Raw genomic sequence first — 19,814 nt, 5'->3', positions numbered from 1 at the left:
CGGGAGACAAGGGCTCCTGTAGGAATCAGCCATTCTTTTTGGCTGGATGAATAAAAGACGTTTTTGAGGAGCCTCAATGAAATCCATGAAAGCACCGTGCAGTCCTTCTTAGGTGGCAGAGAGGGTCAGGAGGGAGAAAGGCATTCGTGTGCCCACAGGTCTGTTCTACATGCTGATGCGTCTTGCTACTTCTGAGGCCCATTCAGTCCCATCCAGCAACCTCTTGTCTCGTCTCCCCTTGTCCTTCTCCCTCGAGGCCCCCACCCCTCCCATCGCTCTTCCCCACTAAGGCTCCAGATCTGGGAGACGGTGGAGCAGAGCATTTCTACCCCCTAAACCAATGTTCACATGCATTCACGTGAGGAGTCCCAGGTAGGATCGCTTGCCTGTATTTTCTGTGTGATTAACTGGAAACCCAGCCAGGCCCCAGACTGCATACCGAGGGCCCTACCTCCCCGTTTCCATCCCTGAGAGGGACCTGAGCTGGCTCTGCATGGTTGGGACATCTGGTCCCTTAGCCGGGCATGCAAGGGGGGACCTGAGTTCCGACTGGCCGCATGGATGAACTTGCAGCAAGGTCCGGCCCCGGGAGTTAACGTTTGACTCTTTGTTTGGGAGTTCCGGGGGCGGGGTGAAGTCCTAACCTCCGCTACCTCACAACATGACCTTACGTGAAACAGGGTTGGGGCAGGGGTCCTCAGACCCCTAGAATTATAAAAGAATGGAAGGTTTGCGAAGCAACACGAACATTTAAAACCCGCCTGCACATCTGAGAACGCTCGCTGCGTTGTACCGCTTTTGCTAACTGGCAAAATGGTGTCACTAGAGTCAATATAGAAAAATAAGGGTTTAATATTCATTGCAGCCGACGTTGTTGATAAACATCTGCTCTTCTCAGCCACCGCAGCTGCACTTTTAGACACAGCTGTCACAGGCTCGTGAAGGAGCAACTTCATTTCTTAGGATCCGTTCTGGGGAAACAGGGATGTGGCACCTTCCTGTTTACTGGAGAAACCGGCGACAGCCTTACGCCTTACGGCCGACGAGCTCACCTGCCTGCAGCCCAGCCGGTTCAGCAAGGAGGAACGAGCCCCTCATGCAAGCCCGGCCTTTCTGGAGAGTTCTCTGAGGTCCTGAGCCCTTCGACCCCCGAGACTGGCTATCTGCCTCTTCCTGTCTGCAAGGAATCGAGGTCTCCCTTGCACTTGGATCTTGCCTTCTGTTAATGATAATTCACCAACCTCCATTTTCTTACCTTTTTCACGACCTCTCTAGCCCCGACCCTCACTAAAACTCATGGGTGCCACTTATGAAGAGCCTCCCACGCGTCAGGCTCTGTGCCACGTTATCAGTGGTTGGCATAGTGACCAAAACAGCCTGGGAGACGGGTATCGTTACCCGCTCTGGCTGATGGTAAGAGTGAGGTTTGGAGGGGTCAGTCCTACGTGCCACAAATCAACAGGGCAGGGGAGGGAGGGACACTCCAGTCCGACCTGGGTTGTCTTCCTCCAAAGCCCACCTGAGCTCTTTTGCTACCACGTGGATTCCTCACATGTCATCAGAGGGTTCATTCCTTGAACCGTCTGTAGAGAGATGGGAAAATCTTAAAGCAAGCTCAACCCACAAGCAGAAGGTGATGGCCTGGTGCTTACTTAATTTAATTAAACATGACCTATGCTGCTTATGTGGTATGTCTCCATCCATAATCAGCTTTTTAAGTCCTATCACGTGTGGGAGATGGTCATCTGTCTGCTAGGCGGGACTCCCTGGGGATGACAGGAGATAGCTCCTTCCCTGCTGGATTAGCCAGGGTTCTCCAGAGAAACGGCACCAGAAGGATATTGGTATATGATATATGTAATATACGTATATCAAGCAAGAGGTTTATCATAAGGAACTGGCTCCCGTGGCTATGGAGACTGACGAGTCCAAAATCTGCATGGCGAATGTCCCAGTTGGAGCCTGAGGGCCAGAAGCTTCTGTAGAGCCAGGAAGAGCCAGTGTTTCAGATCAGAGGCCGTCGGGCAAGAGAGAACTCTGTCTCACTCAGGGGCAGGTCAGCACTTTCTTCTAGTTAAGCCTTCAGCTGATTGGATGAGGCCGACCCGAATTACTCAGGGCTTCACTCAGCTCACTGCTTCAAATGTGAACCTCGTCCAAAAAACACTCTCACAGAAACACCCGGAGTGACAGTTGAGTAAAATGTCTGGGCATCCCATGCCCGCCACGCATGCCAACTCCATATGCGGGGTGATGGTTTTCTGGAATGTTGTGGTGAGGACACGGACGGGGATTGATGACTGACGTCTACCTGGACCCGAGAAGAAACGGGGCAGTGGACCAAGAATTGCCATCTGTGGTACAAACCCATACAAAAGAGAACATAAGACCGAGCGCCTACCAAAGAAGTTATGAGCAACTATATAATTTGCAGGTGAGGGTAGCTGGTGGAATGAAGTTCCCTGCTTCGTTTTTCTCCCTCCCACGATTAATTTCTAGAAGACGGTCTCTTTCTGAGAGTGGTAACTTCAAAAGTCGGTATCCAATGTCAGATTATCCATATGGATCTCAGAAGTGTAAAGAAAATACTACGATGCACGTTCCTCTGTTCTTTTATGTTTGTTAGAGTTTGGTAGAAAGTAACACATCTATGTTAATTTGGAAGGATCTTTTACTGAGCTTTCAAAATAGGGATTATTTTGTTTTGCTGCAATCCGGGCTTGGAGATGTATTTGAAAGGTGTGTGTTTGGCTGGACTAGAACATGCAGTGGAGGTTCTCAAGTTGGTTGATATACAAATTCTAAGTGCCGTATGTATGTTGTTTTGTATTGTTTTTGTCTGTCTGTCTGTTTGTTCTCTAATAGACCAGGCATTTGGAAAGACCTGAAGACCATGGGCTCAGTGTCTCTCTTTATATTTTTCATCACACTGCTTGTTCTGGGTAGACAGGTAAGACATCTGCTTTTTCACATAACTTCCCCCAAGTTCCGTGTTAATAATACGTTGCTCGTACGTTGACTCTACCTCAATTCAAAAAAAGAAACAACAGAGTCTATTCAGTAATAATAATGAAAATATTTTGCTGATGTGCACTGTAGCTGCTTTCATGCGAACAAATGCTGATGTGTCACAATCATTTTATCACCAGAGAGAAACGTGTGTGTGTGTGCGTAAATATAGACAAAAGGACAGAGGTCTCTCATTTTTTTTTTTTTTTTCTGCAAGAGGCAAACTTGGTGAATGGTAGAGATGGGAATCCATTTCCTGGTAAATCTCAAAATAACGTTGTAGGTTTTGTAAGCCTACAAAGGTGATCCCTCCATAGCTGACGCTATTTGTAAAACTGTCCCCTCGTCTGGGATTTTATTTGCATTTCAGAATGGATGGCCTGTTTCTTTTTCTTAGAAGTGGGTATGAATACCTTTGACGTCACCTGAAATCATTCCTAGAAATACGGTCCTCTGTTCAAAAATTGTATTTTGTCATGAGAATGAAACTGCCTCCTTGCACTCCCCACTCCTTCTGGTCTCCAAGGAGAGGCTGTGGGTGCAGGATTTTCAAGGACGATATTCTTTCTCTAGCTGCACACGAGCACGATTGCCCAAAGGATATAGACTCATTGCATGCCAGGCACTCTGCCTTCACCAAAGTTTGCTTGGAATTCTTTGATGGATGATGTAAAACAAAGGAACGATATATAGAGAAATAACCAACTAAGATGCAAAGCCAATTTAATCATCGACACAGCACTAAACAGTTAAACCGTAGCAAGTTGTTAACAGTCACACAGTCAGAGCAGAGGCCGGATCTGCGGCTGCCAGTCGAGTGGCCTGGAAACGCTGTCCTCTTCCACGGAGCACCCACGGCATGCTTCCCTGAGAGCTACAGTGCCTCCCACCCCAGTCTCCCAGGAGCTGAATTGTTGTCCTGACGCAGAGCTCTAGAAGACCCCTGTCTCCCTTCCGTCCCTCCCCGCCTCCATCCCCGGCACAGCTTCGTTCTGCATCCTTTGGCTTGTAGCTTTGCCAGTCTGCACGTTCCGATTAACCCACTGAACCGTGTCCTGTTCTTTCTTCCTGGTTCCATTTGTTTCCTGCCACCTGGCTTTCTCCTCCGTCGACCTGCTTTCTGTTCTCACTCATAGAGAAAAGGCACGTCCACTCTCAGGAAACCCTATTAGAAGTGAAAAATGGGAACAAAATGGGCTTCCTTGCGTGATGTCCCCTGGCTGATTATTCCTCCGGAAACATGGCCGCCCCCTCTGTGGGGTCCCCTGTTCCTCCATTTCGTCCCAAGGATGTCCCGTCTGCACTTTCTCCTACTGTAGTCACCAGATTGCTTCACAGCAGTGTATCTTAAGGACCAAGAATCAAATTGAATTCTCCCAACTCTTTATTGATCGCTGAGATGATAAACGTGCCTCTACGTAGATGTCACATCCAGCGGCTGCCCCTTGACCTGTTACTCTTTGGCATAAGATGAACAATAAGAAGTGTTCAGTATTATGGTCGGGCATTAATTGAACACAATAGGGATGACTCCAGTCTTACACGCATTCAGTTCTTTTATTGTCACTACTGTGACAATACGTACTGTCCACGCTTAGAGTCACTGCTCCCTACAGCAGTGATGGTGTGACGATCATTCTTTGACACCTCGCACCGAGAATGTGCCAGGGTGGGCCAGGATCATTCAGTCAGCGATCTACTAAGGTCTCAAGTCTATTGGGCTAACAAGAAGTTCGAAGCCTGTGACACAGTGCTTCTATATACTCTTCTAAAAATACAAGTATGTCATAAACAAACGTCCGATGTTTAAAATAAGGTTTTTAAGTTTCATAAATGTGCATGGCCTCAGGGCTACTTATGCCCGAGGTGGTTTATTTAAGCAACAGGACGGACATTTTGCCACTTACTTTCATTGTCATTTGTCCCGATGACTCCCCAGGCCCATGACCATGGTTTTTGAAACGATAGTGATGTGTTTGCTCTCTGAGCAAGTTAGCGTGCTAAATATTGTTCTGGGAATCTAAGAGACCTTCCTGAAACCATAGCCCGTGTCCCGGACAAGAGCTGTGCGTGGTACTACTCTCTGTGCTGAAATACAGACTGTGACAGGGATGCCAGCCTGAGCTTAAGGGCCTCTTTTGAAAACGGAAGATTCTCTGTACTTGTCCCGAGTTTAAGTGACCACACGCTGCCATTGAGGGTCTGCATTCTAGGTGGGCTTGTTCATAGCCTGGTGGCCCGCGAGGTAGGCTGAGGTCACCGTGTGCGAGGCTTCAGATCAGAACCTGGGAGTGTGGGGAATCACACGCTGCCCACACCCCTGTCCGTGTAGAAAGAGGTCAGCCCCTCCGGTTCCCCGGCTTGTTTTCAGAACTGCATGAATAAGAACTGCCCTCGAGGCCGTGTTGGGTGTGAAACACAACAGTGAGGCTCCCAGAGATGGCCTGGGTGCCTCTTCCGGGCTCTCCCTGTCCCCTCTCGCCATTGCCAGAGCAGATGAAGAGCGAATCTGCCCCTCTGCGTACTGGCGAGTAGCCCCAGACGGACTCGGCGAGATGGGTGAGGGTGTAGGGACGGAGGTTCAGCAGGTTTACTTGAAGTGCCACCCAGAGTCTCGGGGGCAGTGTCTTCCCCTGACCCTCCGCCACCGCCGCATCCTCCACATGGCCTCCCCTGCGTGTCTGTGTCAGATCCCCCTCTTTCTCTTAGAAGGACATAGTCACTGGGCTCACGGGCCACCCTAAATGCAGCAGGATCTCCTCCTGAGGTCCTTAAGTCAATTACACCTGCAGAGCCTATTTCCAGAGAAGGTCACAGTCATATTGCAGGTGAGGACTTGGAACTGTCTTTCTGGGGGACACCACTGGATCCATTCGACTGGCTTGGGATGGAAACCTCGGTCTTCCTTTGGGGGCCTCCCCATGAGTTTCCAATGAGCTTGTCCTTCAGGAGAGGGTCCTGCGGCAGACGGCACTGGGGAGGTGGGATGCACAGACTTGGCAAAGTGTCACTTTCAGGCCAGTGGAGATGGTCCCAGAGTGCTCCGATTCCTTTAGTGGGAGCCTTACCAGGTGTTTCCTGTGAGGCGGTGGCATCACTCAGGCGACCTGAGCCACCTCTAGTACGGCTCACGGAAGCCCCGCCAGACCCACGCGCTGGGCTTGCTGCCTGCCCTGTGCCACTTCTCCTCGTTTCACTTTGTCCGTCTCGAGGGTGTATCCGTGGCTTCCTGATGCCACCGTCATGGACTGCTGAGTAGTCTTTGAGTTTAAAACCGGCCACACCACTGGTGGAGCCCCCAAAACCCGAATAATCTGTTGTCCAAGTGGGAGCCCTTTTCCAGCAAGGGCAGAGTATGATTTCTGTAGGTTACAGAATGTGGCAGATTTGGCGTTAATGTAAAAAATTTAATATAAACAAACATTAAGAATACCTCTTCTGAAATCTTTTTAAAAATGTCTCTATATGAAGTAAAAATAAATTTCACACCGGAGGAGGAGGAGGAGGAACAATTTTTGAGCATATCGCACATGGCTTGAATCGAGTCTCCTTGATGAATGGTCATTGTCTTTCAGGTTCCAAAATGTGAATTTTTTTAAGTTGCCATCTGTGCATAAGAGGCTGTGTGTGTGTGAGTGTGTGTGCACATGCGAGTGTATGTGTGTGCATGCACATGTGCACTTGTGTGTGTGTAAGAGGCTCTGTGTGCACATACGTGTGTGTGCACACGTGTGTGCATGTGTGTGCATGCAGGTGTATGTGCCTGTATGTGTGGACACATGCGTGCACACGTGTGCACTGTGCACACGTGTGTGCACTTGTGTGTGCACACGTGTGTATGTGTGTGCCCGTGTACTGCATCAGTATAAATAGCCAAACCAATAAAACAAACAGACCTGCAGCATTTATTTCTTCTTTGCATGTTTTCATCAGGAAGTTAGTCTCTGTGCTGAAATACGCCTCGTCCATTAGGCCCTTCTGTTACAGGAAGATTCTTTCAAGGGCTGTTCCACCATAGTAAATTCTTGACATCACAGGAGACCCAACGTGATGCCAAAATCAAAGACACCTTGGCCAGTAAACAGGCCTCTCTGTTTCTACAATGTCAATTAAAGCAGTTTTTAAGAAACTGTTTTAAGAAACCATTAAATTGTGCGACATCATAAAGCACGAATGCGTGTTTCTAGCAGCAGGCACCGTCTTAATTAAATGATACCAGAACGAACGTTTGGGTAAACAGAATGTCATTCTCTTAGGACAATGCAATCCCAGATGAAAAAGTACAAAATTTTCAATGAATTCCTAATTACAGAATTTGTGGTAGGGGAAAACTGATTTCTAGATAATACAGGCAAAGTGCCATGCCTGAGCACGATTATTTTTTGAATGCAAATTACCAAACAGTGCCCTCTTTCTACTAATGTATTTCCCGTTTTTCATTTTTTCATTGTTTATGTTCTATTATGCCTCCTCTCAAAAGATAATTCAAAGCACCTTTTATTAACACAACTTGGCCAGAAGCGCCCATGTCACTTACATGCCTGTTTCCCTGTTCCTGAGGCTGGTGCTTTCCCGCACCTGCTTCTTTGCAGATCCGGGTGAGGGGTCGGGTGACAGACATTTGTGGGGAGCAGCGGGCTCCATAGGGTGGGTGGCAGTTCTGTGTGGGGGTTCTGTTTTCAGTTTTGTTTTTGTTCTTTTTATTTTCTCTTTAAAACCTCCGCTCTCTGGCAGGACGAGATGCCTATTGGTTCTTTACCTCTGTGTCCTCTTGTAACAGAATGAATATTACTGTAGGTTAGACTTCTTGTGGAAGAACAAGTTCAAAAAAGAGCGGGAGGAGATAGAAACCATGGAGAACTTGAACCGCGTGCTGCTGGAGAACGTGCTGCCCGCGCACGTGGCCGAACATTTCCTGGCCCGGAGCCTGAAGAACGAGGTGGGGCACGCTGGGGCAGCGGGCAGGGGCAGGGCGAGGAGGTCCCGGCTGGGGGGGTCTGGGGGGCCTGGGAGCCTTCAAACGCCTCAGTGCTCCTGGTGTCCTGTTGGCCTGAATTGGTCTGTTCTTCAAAGATAATGATGGGCCAACTGGGAATAGTGAGTTCGAATCACCTCCGAACGTGTTAGCTTGAGTGTTGATTCATCATTCCTGGCTTTCCTTCCCCCATCACGTGACACTCTCAGGGTGCCATGTGAGGCCCTGGGCTTCCAAACAAGTCACAAAAGTGGCCTCTCCGTGGTGTGAAGGGCCGCCTGCCTTACCAGCACACCACAGACACTGAATCAAGGGGCACCATTAAGGCATGCATACCACACGTCCACTGTTTCATTGCTGGAAACTTCCCTGAGTGCCTGTAAAGGGCCTTGGAATTTCAAAGATGGGAGATGGACAGAATTTAGAAGTCGTCCATACAAGATCAGGTCACAGACCAAAGTCTGCTCTCTTGAGGATGCAAATGGGGATTTCTTGGAGCGTCTAAAGGAATGGATATTTAACTAGAATTGGAAAGACGGGAGTGTCGTTTTAGCGTAGAAACGGCTTATGAAATGAGACATCGTGAAATTTCTTTCATATTCCTAACTTATGGTGAGTCAGCAGATGTGTCTACAGTGAGAAACACGTATCTGAGCTCTCACTGTGAGCAGAGGCCTGTGTTTGCCATCGCGGACACAGAGAAGGTCAACCTTGATGACACTAGAGTACAAACGATCTCAACTGACAAGGCCTGAAGCGGTATTTTCCTGTAGCACATTTTTGCGGGAGGGGGGTGTATTTTCACTTGGACCAGGCCCCCAGAGGGAGTGACTCAGAGCCCACTGCCTGGTGGTTGTCCCTGCCAGGTCTCAAAGTCCCCAACCTTCTATCAGAAGAAGTAGAAAATACCGCAGAGCAAGCTTTCAAGAGTTCACATCCCATCTCTGCCAGTTACGGCTAAGTGGCCTTCAGCACAGCACCTAAGCTCTCAAGTGCCTCAGTTTCTTCATCTGTAAAATGGGGGCAGTAATAATACTCGCATCATAAGCACAGAGTGAGCACCAAATAGCACATTTAATGTTGACGTTGGCTAGAAAGCACCAGGGAGGGGGTGAGGGGCTGGGCATCGCCCCCTCCTCTTACTGGAAGCGTGCTGGGTGCGGCAGGCCGCCTGGGGTCCCGCCAGGAGGTCTGGTTGGCTGTGGAGCCCACCTTTCTGTTTCTTCCGCTCTTCTCTGAAGTCCGTACATCTTCAGCAGCCGGTGTACCCGCTGGCCACGGATAACGAAATCACTGCGCTTGTTAAGAAGGAGCGTCTGCCCTCGGTAGTGACGTAAGAGCATCTTTCTGTCTGTGTGCCTGGCTGTCAGTTCGGCTCATAAATTCAGCGTGTGCCTACTGTCGCCCCTGCCCTGTGGCCACGCTGGTGCCGGGCCTGGACACAGAGATGAACGGGACAGGGGTGGCCCCATCGCCCAGAGGGGGACTGCATCCCCTTGTCTCCAAGCACACTCGCGGCGTATCTGCGGGAGCCCAGACAGGCCGCCACTGTGAGGAGGTAGCTTGTGATACTGGAAAGAAGGAGCTAGAAAGTAGCTGGGGGATGGATGCTGGGGTTGGCGGGGCGGGGGTGGGGGCGGGGGCGGGGGAGTGGAGGAGTGAGAATATTCTGGCCGGGGGAGTGCCTAGTTCAAGCCCTGACAAAGCCTGTGGGATTAGCCCTGCCCCCTTGCAGACCCTTCCTGATGTCTCCCGAGGTCTCCCCGGACTTGGGGGAATCCGTGGATTCTCTCTGTTCTTCCCCGTCGGTCTGACTTATTCTAAGTGAATGCCTGAACCCAGTTCCCTCTTGGAAAATGGTAAGGAATGGCAGGATGGGTCAGGAGCAGAAACCTAGCGGGGGGTAGCGTGGGCTTGACTGTCCCGTCCACGCCTAGGCTCTGTCACGTGGACTTGGCCTGCTCCGTCCCTGGGCTGAGCCCAGTCTCTCCGCTCATAACAGGGAAAGAGCGGTGCCTGACTTGGCAAGCTGCCTTGAGGGGGTGGGGAGTGGGACGCCTACACGTCGCTTCCCCCGAGCATCCCTCCAGGTGAGGGGGGCATTTGACATCCCCAGACACGGAGTCCCACGTCCACACAGGTGGGGCCCAGCCGGCAGGGAGGTGCCCGTGCCGCAGCTGACGGTGACTCGTCTGCCTCCTGAGTGGCCCCCTGCCGCGTGCCACGTCGCTGAGCACAGCTCTCACGTGCTCCCAAGAGAGGGGTGACCTGTCCCTTCGAGTCTCATCAGCACTGCCATTTTAAGAACTGGACGCACACAGGGTCCCCTGTAGCCTTCACCACCCAGATGGGCTCCCTGGGGAAGCACTGTAGTGGGGGGGGGGGGCAGGGTGGCCTAGTGGGTGGGAGTCCGGGCTGTGGTGCTCCCTCTCTGCCCGGGTGGTTGGGGGGGGGGGGGCTCTTTGGCGACAATGTAGGAATCGGTACAGGTAGATGGAACCGGTCCTGTGCTTTCTTTCTTCCTCTGTCAGCTAAAGAAGGCAGGTTCCTCGTTGGCGGGGGGCGGGTCCCCTCCCTGGCCAGTCCATCCCCGCGTGTGCTCGGAACCTGTTGGGCCCCGAAGTAATCCCGGGCTCCCAGCGGCAGCTCGTGAGGACGGCCCGTCCCCGCCTGCAGGAGACAGCGCCTCGCCCCAGGCAGCCTGCAGGCCCGGAGGAAAAGGGACACTTGCTCCAGTTCCAGAGCCGTTCGAACTCCCGGCCGCAGCCAGGTGTCACAGCAGCCACGTTAGGGGTCTTCGGGTTTTCACTCAGGGCCACGCGGTCCCCACGCACCGTTAGATGTGTTCTCTCGCGCTGCTGATTGTGCTCAGGAGGGTAAAGCGCCGCACGCATCTGAAATCGGGGGCTTCGGACCAGGGGGACAGTCCTTGAAATGACCGCTTCGTTCTGCTCCGCTGCGGGCCGCAGGCTTCTCCGTATGTAGTTAGACAACAGACAACTAACTGCCCTGGGTGGTAGCTTTCCATAGTTCACTGCCAGTCTTTGTCTGTTGGGTTAAATACAGGGGGGCGGGGGGGGGGGGTGCAGCTCTACAGGCAGCCGCTCTAAGTCTCGCGGATTAAACAATTTCAGGGACCCCCACGGGGCGCTGCGCCGTCAGGGCGGCCGGGAGAGGCAGCCCACTGGGCAGGGAGGGTTATGCTGTGCAGTTGCTGGAGATCAAAGAGGGGGTGTAGGAGATTCTGCTGGCTGTGATCCTCCTGGGGAAAACCCTGAATGCAAAACAGCTCGCGGCGCCCGGCTGAACAAGAAAGAGAATCGCTAACCGGCCGTCTAACGAGCGCCCCGCCGTGATTCTCAGTAAGGGATCGTTAGGTTTTGGGGGGGCGGGTTTCCCAAAGACTCCTAACAAGGTTACTATAAGGAGACTCATTGGAGCGCATGAACTGTAGCAAACTCCTGGCCCGTCCTTCTGCTCTCCCCACCTTCTCCTGTCCCGATCTGACCCCTCTGTCCTCGACTGACTGTCCTCGGGGGACAAGACATTCCCCAACCAGCCACGTATAATCCCAGCCTCATCGTCCCAGGCCAGCCAGGCGGATGGTGTTCAGCCTCCTGCAGCTACACAGTAATGGCATGTGTGCTGTTCAGCAGCGCGGATAACGTCGAGGACCTCCGGGGTCAGGGCCAAGGACGTGTCCCCTGCGTGAGCCCTCTCGCACCCCAAGGCTTCCTGGGGAGGAGGTTCGGCCGTTGTGAGAAATGCAGTCCCCTAGAGGGGGGCCTCTTCTGCTGGGTCCCAGAGCATGGCTGACACTGGGGACCGAGAGAGAGCCCCGCACCCACGAGCAAGGCCTCCCGAAGGGATCCCTGCCGCGCGGGCTCCGTGTGGCTTTCCTGGGCCCCGGGCCAGCTCTCCTCCACCTGCTGGGCCCCGCTTGGCGGCCGAGCTCACAGGTTCGGCCCCAGCCCTGGCACTTCTCAGGCCTCCATCCTCTCAGAGGCTGTTCCCAAAGGTAAGAGCAGCAACTCACGCGAAGCTTCACAGCGATCGATGCCTGGCCGGCAGTCAGCACCCCATCTTAGTTTTCTTTTAAGCAAATATCCCAGATGTATGCAAAACTTAAGAGTCACTGCCCCACTGGAACTTATTCATAGCTTCAAGGAAGCCTCCTTCCCCCCCCCGCCTTTATGGGGCCTGAAGAGGGCAAACCTCCATGGAACCCCTTTGCCCTCAGACCAGCCGCTGCGCCTTCCCGGCTCCTCCTCCTCCGGGGGGAGGGCTGAGCACCCACGCCATCCGAATGCAGATACCCGGGTTACCTTCAGAGCTTGGGGCGGACAGGAGCAAGCCTTTCAGTCCCACCACCGACATTACCAATGCACGGTTTTCTGGAACAGTCCTTGGGAACAGGACACACGACCTAAGCCGGGACCGATGTTAACAAAGAGCCTTCCTTCACTCTTTGGTTCTCCAGGCCACCACGTGGATGTTCAGAGGAAATGAATTTCTTTTCAGAAGCAAAGCGTGATTGAATTACAATCACACCCCCTAAAAGCTTTGACTTCAACGAAAACCTGTGTGCGGGCAGAGCCCTTATGGGTGCCGCGGGTGCCTCTTCCTTCGGGCATTCGCTTCGCTCAGAACTTCTGCAGTTTTCTCCCTCAGCTGCTGAGGGTTCTTGGCCAGACGCAGGCGACAGGCCATCCGAGCTCAGGGAGAGAGCTCTGCGCTCCTGGGCTGGAGCCCTTGAAACCGCCCTATTGTAGCGGGAGCTTTCGAGATGCCTCTTGAGCAGACATCAAAGCCAGCTTTCATCGCTTGTTGAAAAGGCTACATTTTGTCACTGCAGTCTACCCTCTGCCGAGTCGCCAGGTGGCGAGAATGGCGTGTGATTCTGAGCCAGGCGGCCGCGTTGCTGGCGAACTGAGGCTCGATCAAAACAGGACACAGGTGTCGCTGTGGGTGTGCGGGCATTCACCAGGTGGGCGCACTGTACCCGCCTTCCCAGCCGTGAGCCCCACCGCCACCGCCTCCAGGCAGACCCTCTGCCCTGATCCCCGTAGCCAGGCTGGCATGCCCCCAGCACCTCCGGAGATGCCTTCGTGCTTTCGAATTACTCCAGCCCCCTGAGTAAATGAGGAATCCGATGACAGCTGGGAAGAGGATGCTAAATGGTGAGCACACAGTCCGTTGGGGGGAAATGTGGGAGGTGGGAAGGCCCTCCTTTGCTGCAGAATGGACCCGTAGGAGAGAGCACGGATGTGGAAGTTTGGAAACTGGGTGCGAATGGCAGTTCTGAGCATTTTCCAGGGCATGCCAAGCGGACCTAAAGTGAATTTCGGCCTTTGACACAGACAGGAGCTCCCATGTTCCACAGGGGGCGCTAACCGCTTGCTTTACAAGTGCTCTGCTGGAAACCTGATTGCTTGATTCTCCCCCCTTCCCTCGCAGGGGGCGTAGGAACGGGCAGGGGACTGGGGGCTGGAAGAGGGGTGCTGGACAGGACGTAGCGAGACGTAAGCCCCCCGGGGATCTTCCCTTCACCTCCAGCCTTGTGAATGCGTCAGAACCTACTCAGCCTGACGTGTGTGCCCTGTGCTTGTGTCGCTGAGTGGTCCCGGGGAAACACCTGCCTCTGGGGGACACAGGTGACAGGCGGGTCCCTGATAAGTGGAAAATGCAGACGGAAGGGGCTGGCGGAAGTGTCTGAGCCAAGAGAGTTGGGGCTGCGGGTGGGCAATGTCATGGGACTGTCGGGGCTTGGGAGAGCAGAGGTTGATGAACGTCGTTCGGGGACCGAGCGAGAGAAAGGCAGTTGGCACGGGGCCGTTGGTGATGGCCGTTGTACAAAGCCACCTGGAGGGGTGGACAAGCCCCGGCAGAGAAGCTACAACGATAGCCTGAGAGCCCGGGGCAGAGATGGTCACAAGCAGAAGGGAGCGTATCATGCACAGCAAGGGAACCTCGGGCAGGGTGTCCAGGGATGGAAGAAGCGACAGGGAGTCTTCTAGCCACCGATGGCAATGACCACCCGGTGTGAGTGCCCAGGGAGCATGGGTCAGTGGAGCGCCTTCCTCCTGATCACACACTTCTGTCCCTGTCCTGCACCCCTGGAGGTTTGGAAAGCCTGGCTGAGGAAGTTGGGGAGGGTGGAAGTATACGTGTGAGTAGAGACTGTGGAAGCCAGGCGTGCCCTCTCCCCCACGCTGCAGACCCCTCCCTGTGGGCCCGTGCTGGGGAAGGGGAAGAGCCCCACGTCCAGCTAGGTCCTGAGCTTTGACCGCTTGTTGAGCCAGGTGCGTTAATTATCGACAGGAGGACCCGAGAATGACAGGAAGAGTCATGGGGTTGTCCCAAGTCTTCATCCACGGGAGGGTTGGGTTGGAGAGGAGCTGGTCTCACTCAGCAAACTAAAAGGGACAGCGGGCACAGAGATGCGGTGGCTTTCTGATTGTGTTTTCGTTACTTGAGCTTCTTTGGCAGAGTGGTGACGTGTGAACAGGCGTTGAAAGGACACGTGAGCTCGTTTCCAACTCCAAAGCGCAGTGATCCCTTCGGGCAACAGTGTGCCCAACAAGAGTCATCCACTCTAGACCTGGACCTCCAGACTCTCCTGGGAGTCTGCCCACGTGCCCTACCCCCATACCTAGATCCTCTGGAAATACGAGCTACGGTCAGACCACCAGCCAGTCGGCTTGTGGTCCACTCTGGCCCCAAGATCAACCCAAAGACCTGAGTTTGGGGTATGGTTCTAAGCCTTGCACGTTTCCCTGGCTCCAGAGAATTTATGAAGCTTCCCATTGGTGAAGTTTCCCTGTTTCTCAGGAGTAGCCCTCGAGGCTGAATCAGGGACTGGGCGGGGGGGCAGAGGTCCACACTCATCCTTGGTGTTTCAACGAAGGTCCCAGGAAACTGATCTAGAGAGAGAGAGTGGGTGAGCAGTTTGCAGCCCAGGCCCCCAGCAGCACTCACCACCTGCAGAGTGCCTGACCAGGGTTCCAGAGATTAGTCCTGGCCCCTAGGCCCACTGGGAGCCCTGGTGCATCATCTGGCTCCCCCAACCTTCTACTTTGTCATTCAGCCTGTGACTCCTAACCAAGGCTGCCTAGCAGAATAACCCATGGCCCTTTTCAAAAATGTGCGCAGGCTTGGAGCTCACCCCAGGGCCGGAAAACCCACCGGTGACTGTCCCATGCATTCCTGTTTGTGGACAGTGGAATGAGATAACACATCAGACCCCTTCCAATACATAGACCTGATTTTATTGGACCCCAACACAGTGCAGTTCAAATGGACCCTCATCCGAACTGCAAGTCGGTCCAGTCTGGCAATTTCATCGTCTCCCACTCCTGTACACCCTTAAGGACCCCCACGGAAAGGAGAGAGGTAAAGCGACATGACCTGCACGTGGGGCGAGGCCCCCACCGCCCCTGCATCTGGGCAGCACGGCCTGCGGTCATCAGGAGATCCAGGTTCAAGGGTAAAGTGTAGCACCTGTAAGAGGGAACTCTGCATCAGACTTGGTAACTGCGACCTTGGGCAAGTACTGTAACTGCCCTCTGCCTCGGTCTCCACATCTGTACGTTGAAGTAAGAGTGCCGGCCTCATAGGATTGTCATCGGGGGCAAGTTACTTCCTGTGGAGTGTTGACAGCTGCCCCTGTCAGGCAGCAGGCACTGAGTCAGTGCTGACCGCTCCCGAGCTTATTTTTAACATCGTGCCCCAGACGGTCACTCTGGCCAGTATCCACAGACAGTGGTGACATGCAAGGTGCAGAAAACATTTCCTTGTCTTGCCAGATACGCTCCTTTTCCTTAAGAACAGGGAAGTCAGTGGGCCACCACGTGGGTGGCTCAGTCGGTTGAGCGTCCAACTCTTGATTTTAGCTCAAGTCATGATCTCACGGTTCCTGAGTTCAAGCCCTGCACTGGGCTCTGTGCTGACAGCTTGGGACTCTCTCTCTCTCTCTCTCTGCCCCTACCCCCCTCTCAAAAATAAATGCATAAACTTAAAAAAAAAAAAAAGAATAGGGAAGTCTATGAAGTTTATACTTCTCTTATAAAACTGGCATCGTTAACTAGCAGGGACTTCTAGGGGGTTGTCTCCCGGTAAACCCTGACTCCCCGGCTTAGCATTGCCAGGCCCTGCAACTTGACAGTCATCTGTGTTGCAGGTTGTCTTCCCAGGATATCAATGTTCACAGCAGCAGCTTCTTGGACAAAGAACAGGTCTGCGCGGTGAGCCAGCGCAACCATGTTGAGAGCAGAGTGGAAAAGAAAACCCTTGGTTCTGTCGTTCATGTGTTTTATAGAGATTGTGAGGTCGTAGCAGAAGGCATTACGGGTGGCTGGCCCTGAGAACAGGAAACTGACTTGAGGCTAGCTTTTCTTGGAAGTGGTTGTGACCGTCCATGGGCCGCCATTGGCCTGCTGTGTTTGTGAGGAGACCTCAGTGGGGAAGAACGGCTCCTTGGAGAGGCCACCAAACCTGGGAGTTACGGTGCTGCCGAAGCGCGCTCTCCCAGCGGGGGGATTCGTCTGGTGCCTCAGAGAGCAGAGCTCACTACAACGTTCATGCAGAGTGGATTGCCTCACCCTGCCAGGCGCACAGGAAGTGCCAGTGACTTGCGTTCTTCCATCCACGTTGAGGGAGGCCATCTTGTTTGACAGAACTCTCCTCATATTTCCCGCGGAGGGAGCGTTTCCCTGGCGCCTGGCCTTCCTGCCTATGTCATGCCACCTGAGGGCCCTGATGAGCCAGCGCCAGTGGGGGGACAGGTCCTCACACCCAGGACCAGCCTCTCTGCCCACATAACAACCCTTCCCTTCTCAAACCTTCACTGAACTTCAAAGTTTCATTGTGTGTTGAAAAAAACTATGGAAACGCCCTAAAATTGTATTTAGAAGACATTGTAATTTTATTCATGTCTATGGATGCAGAAGTATGAGCCTCTTTGTATTTAACAGCAAAAGCCTATCTTGAATAAACAGAGTTGGCGTTTGATTCGATGTGGATAAGTAACCCAGGGAGTCTCGTCGGTTCTTTCTGGGGTAATTAAGAGGTAACTTGAGGAGCTCCTCTCAGGAGACACTAAAGAAAAACAGGCATAAAGACCTCAGTACAAAGGATGTAGCCATGACGATGTAGTCATTTTAGGCATTTTAGTAGAGTAGTTTGGGAGATCGTTTTGTTGGCCTTCAGTTGCTTACAGGACATTTCTTTCTGAAGCCAGAAGTCTGTGATCTCTTGTAATCATTGAAGGCAACGATGGCAGAGTTTTGCCGGAAGGACACCTCCTACTGGCTGCTAGTGGCAGTGGAAACACTGTGTTGAGGGCTCAGCCTGCATCCTACTCCTTAGAAGCCCTCACCTGCCGTCATGGCCGGCGTCCGGAATGGGCCAGGGGCTGGTTTGGGGCACATGCAGGGGGGCACCGGGTGATTTCTTCACCAATCCCCGCATAAAGAAACACTTGTCTTAAAAGCATGTTTGTTTACAAGGTTTCCTAGTGCTCAGCTCTCGCTTTCCTCCCGGGCAGGAGTTGTACCACCAGTCCTACGACTGTGTCTGTGTCATGTTTGCTTCCATTCCGGATTTCAAGGAATTCTACACAGAATCGGATGTGAACAAGGAGGGCTTGGAATGCCTTCGGCTCCTGAACGAGATCATCGCCGACTTTGATGATGTAGGTACCCGAGAGTTACCCCTGACAGGCCAGGGTGGCCCCCGTCCCACGCTTCGGCATTCTGGTGGCCATCCCATCTGAAGTTAGTCCGATCCTGTGGCGTGTCTTAATACACGTCTCCTGGTGTAATTATTGGTGGCTGGACAAAAATTAAAGCCTTTTGCTCTGTTATGGTCCTTGACTAATTTTGGAGAAATGATATATTTTATTTGTGAGGTAGTGTGTTCCCTAGGAACCAGTACCAAAATCGGTATCAATAAAATGTCTTTCCAGTTTGCTGGCGGATTTTCTCAAAAGGCTTGAACTCCAAGGAAAATACTTGCTTATCGGTTGATACAAAAAGAAATAATGAATGTATTTATCATAGTAGATGACTGGCGTGTCTATCTCGGCATACTCCAAGGTCAGATATCAACTTGAACTGTGCAGGGATGATACGCTCTATTATTGAAAAAGCAATATGGATGAGGGATAATATATTTGAGAAGGGACACAGTATATGTTTCGTAATTTGAAATACGTATCATTTTTCAATTTTCAATATTCTGCCTACATGGAGAATAACGTGTTTTGTTTGCTGATAAGAACAAACACACCAGTGGTTTTAAGGATGTTGCTGCTACATCGTTCTTATAAATATCAAGCAAAATATAGCAAAATTGACATCCATGAACAGAGGTTCATCGGGATTCATGGAACTTCGAAATACCGTGACGAAATTATTTACGTAACGTGATGTTTGCAGGCCAAGCTTCCAAATGTTGTGTGTGACCTGTGCATTTCTCTGTTCTCACCATTGTCAGCATGAGATTGACTCAAGACTTATGGCGAAGTAATGACAACTAGTGCCTCCCATGGTTATGCCAGGTTCCTGGTGAGAAACAGTGGCCTATTGGCTACAGCTGCCCCTCAGTGAAATAAATGCTCGCCAGTACGGGTGGGCGAGTGGCAGGGCTATTTTGGGCTGGATTGGCTCATGGATATGAGGTATAGGCATTTGCTAATCTGCCTCAGACCCTCTGACATGGAATCTTGAAAGAATCCCTTCTGAAAGCAGGAGTGCCGACAAAAGGTCAGGAAGATGTCCCCAGCCTTCAGTTGGTGCCTTTGGCCTCGTGAGCAGATAAAGAACCTTCCAGAGTCTCCTTCCCTTCCTCTCTCACCCCTTCGTTCTCTTTCCTATAGCCTCTGCTCTTATTTTTACATTTTCTCCATCCCAACCCAAGTCCTAATGTACTTGGCCGGGGAGGAGGCAGTGGGAGCTGGTAGCTGGTACCAGAAACTGGGACAAGAAGTGTTAGGGTCAGAGCTGATGGGGAGAGCCATCCTAGATAATTATTCCCTTTACATCGAGAGCTCAGAGGCAAAAGCCAATTCTCGGCACTATAAGTGGTCATAAATCACCTTCACCATGCAGGGAAGACCTCCCTCACTGAATCATACTTTTGTGTTTGGCCTTTTAAACACAGAGATGGGAAATTTATTTGAGACTGTTATCACTTGCATCATAATTTATCCCGGTTCCTTCCCTAGGAGATTAAAAGGTAATTCATGCTAATTGGAAGCATATCATTATGCTGCAGTTCCTTCCAAGGACACGCTCTTCGTGGAGTGTATAAAGCGTTCTTTCTCAGCAAAGCCCGAGGTCGCAATGTGAATAAGCAGCGGTTGGAATCGTTCATATTCCTATTGCCGTGAACTAGAACTGGAGAATGTCTTTAGACACTGCACCCAACTGAGTAACTGAACAGTTGTCATTGCTTCACAGCTGCTGTCCAAGCCGAAATTCAGTGGAGTTGAAAAGATCAAGACCATCGGCAGCACGTATATGGCCGCGACCGGTCTGAGCGCTGTGCCCAGCCAGGAGCATACCCAGGTACGGATGTGTCGGCCGCACAGCAGCACACTGAGCCTTGGTTCCACCCACGGATCATCCCTGGAGCCAGAACGGCCACACACTAACTCATAAACTGTACTGTGTGTACAACCTAAGCCTCCGTGATTAAGATCCTGTGAAAAAGGATGAGAAATCCAGAGGCTTCTGAGGGTCCGGTCACAGAACCCCTTTCTCCGGTCAATAGGGATAGGAAAAACAAAAAACAAAAAACAAAAAAAGATCTGGTCGCTGCTTGATTCCAG

The 19,814-nt window shown here is 52.1% G+C and overlaps 1 protein-coding gene across 1 annotated transcript in view; it reads left to right on the top strand.

Moving 5' to 3' along the window:
- Nucleotides 1-19,814, top strand: part of ADCY2 (adenylate cyclase 2) — a 422,494-nt gene that overhangs the window by 374,156 nt on the left and 28,524 nt on the right. The window contains exons 19-22 of the mRNA XM_047074450.1: nucleotides 2,866-2,950; nucleotides 7,790-7,948; nucleotides 17,529-17,675; nucleotides 19,444-19,551. Of these exons, the coding sequence (XP_046930406.1) occupies nucleotides 2,866-2,950; nucleotides 7,790-7,948; nucleotides 17,529-17,675; nucleotides 19,444-19,551 (499 nt within the window). The remainder of the gene's footprint in view (nucleotides 1-2,865; nucleotides 2,951-7,789; nucleotides 7,949-17,528; nucleotides 17,676-19,443; nucleotides 19,552-19,814) is intronic.

The sequence above is a fragment of the Lynx rufus genome, unplaced genomic scaffold (genome assembly GCF_022079265.1).
Source record: "Lynx rufus isolate CCGP_SWC_20201006 ecotype Redwood Valley unplaced genomic scaffold, mLynRuf1.p SCAF_1, whole genome shotgun sequence".
Lineage (NCBI taxonomy): Eukaryota > Metazoa > Chordata > Mammalia > Carnivora > Felidae > Lynx > Lynx rufus.
The sequence above is the reverse complement of the archived record's forward strand: the minus strand, read 5'-3'. Positions and strand labels throughout refer to the sequence as shown.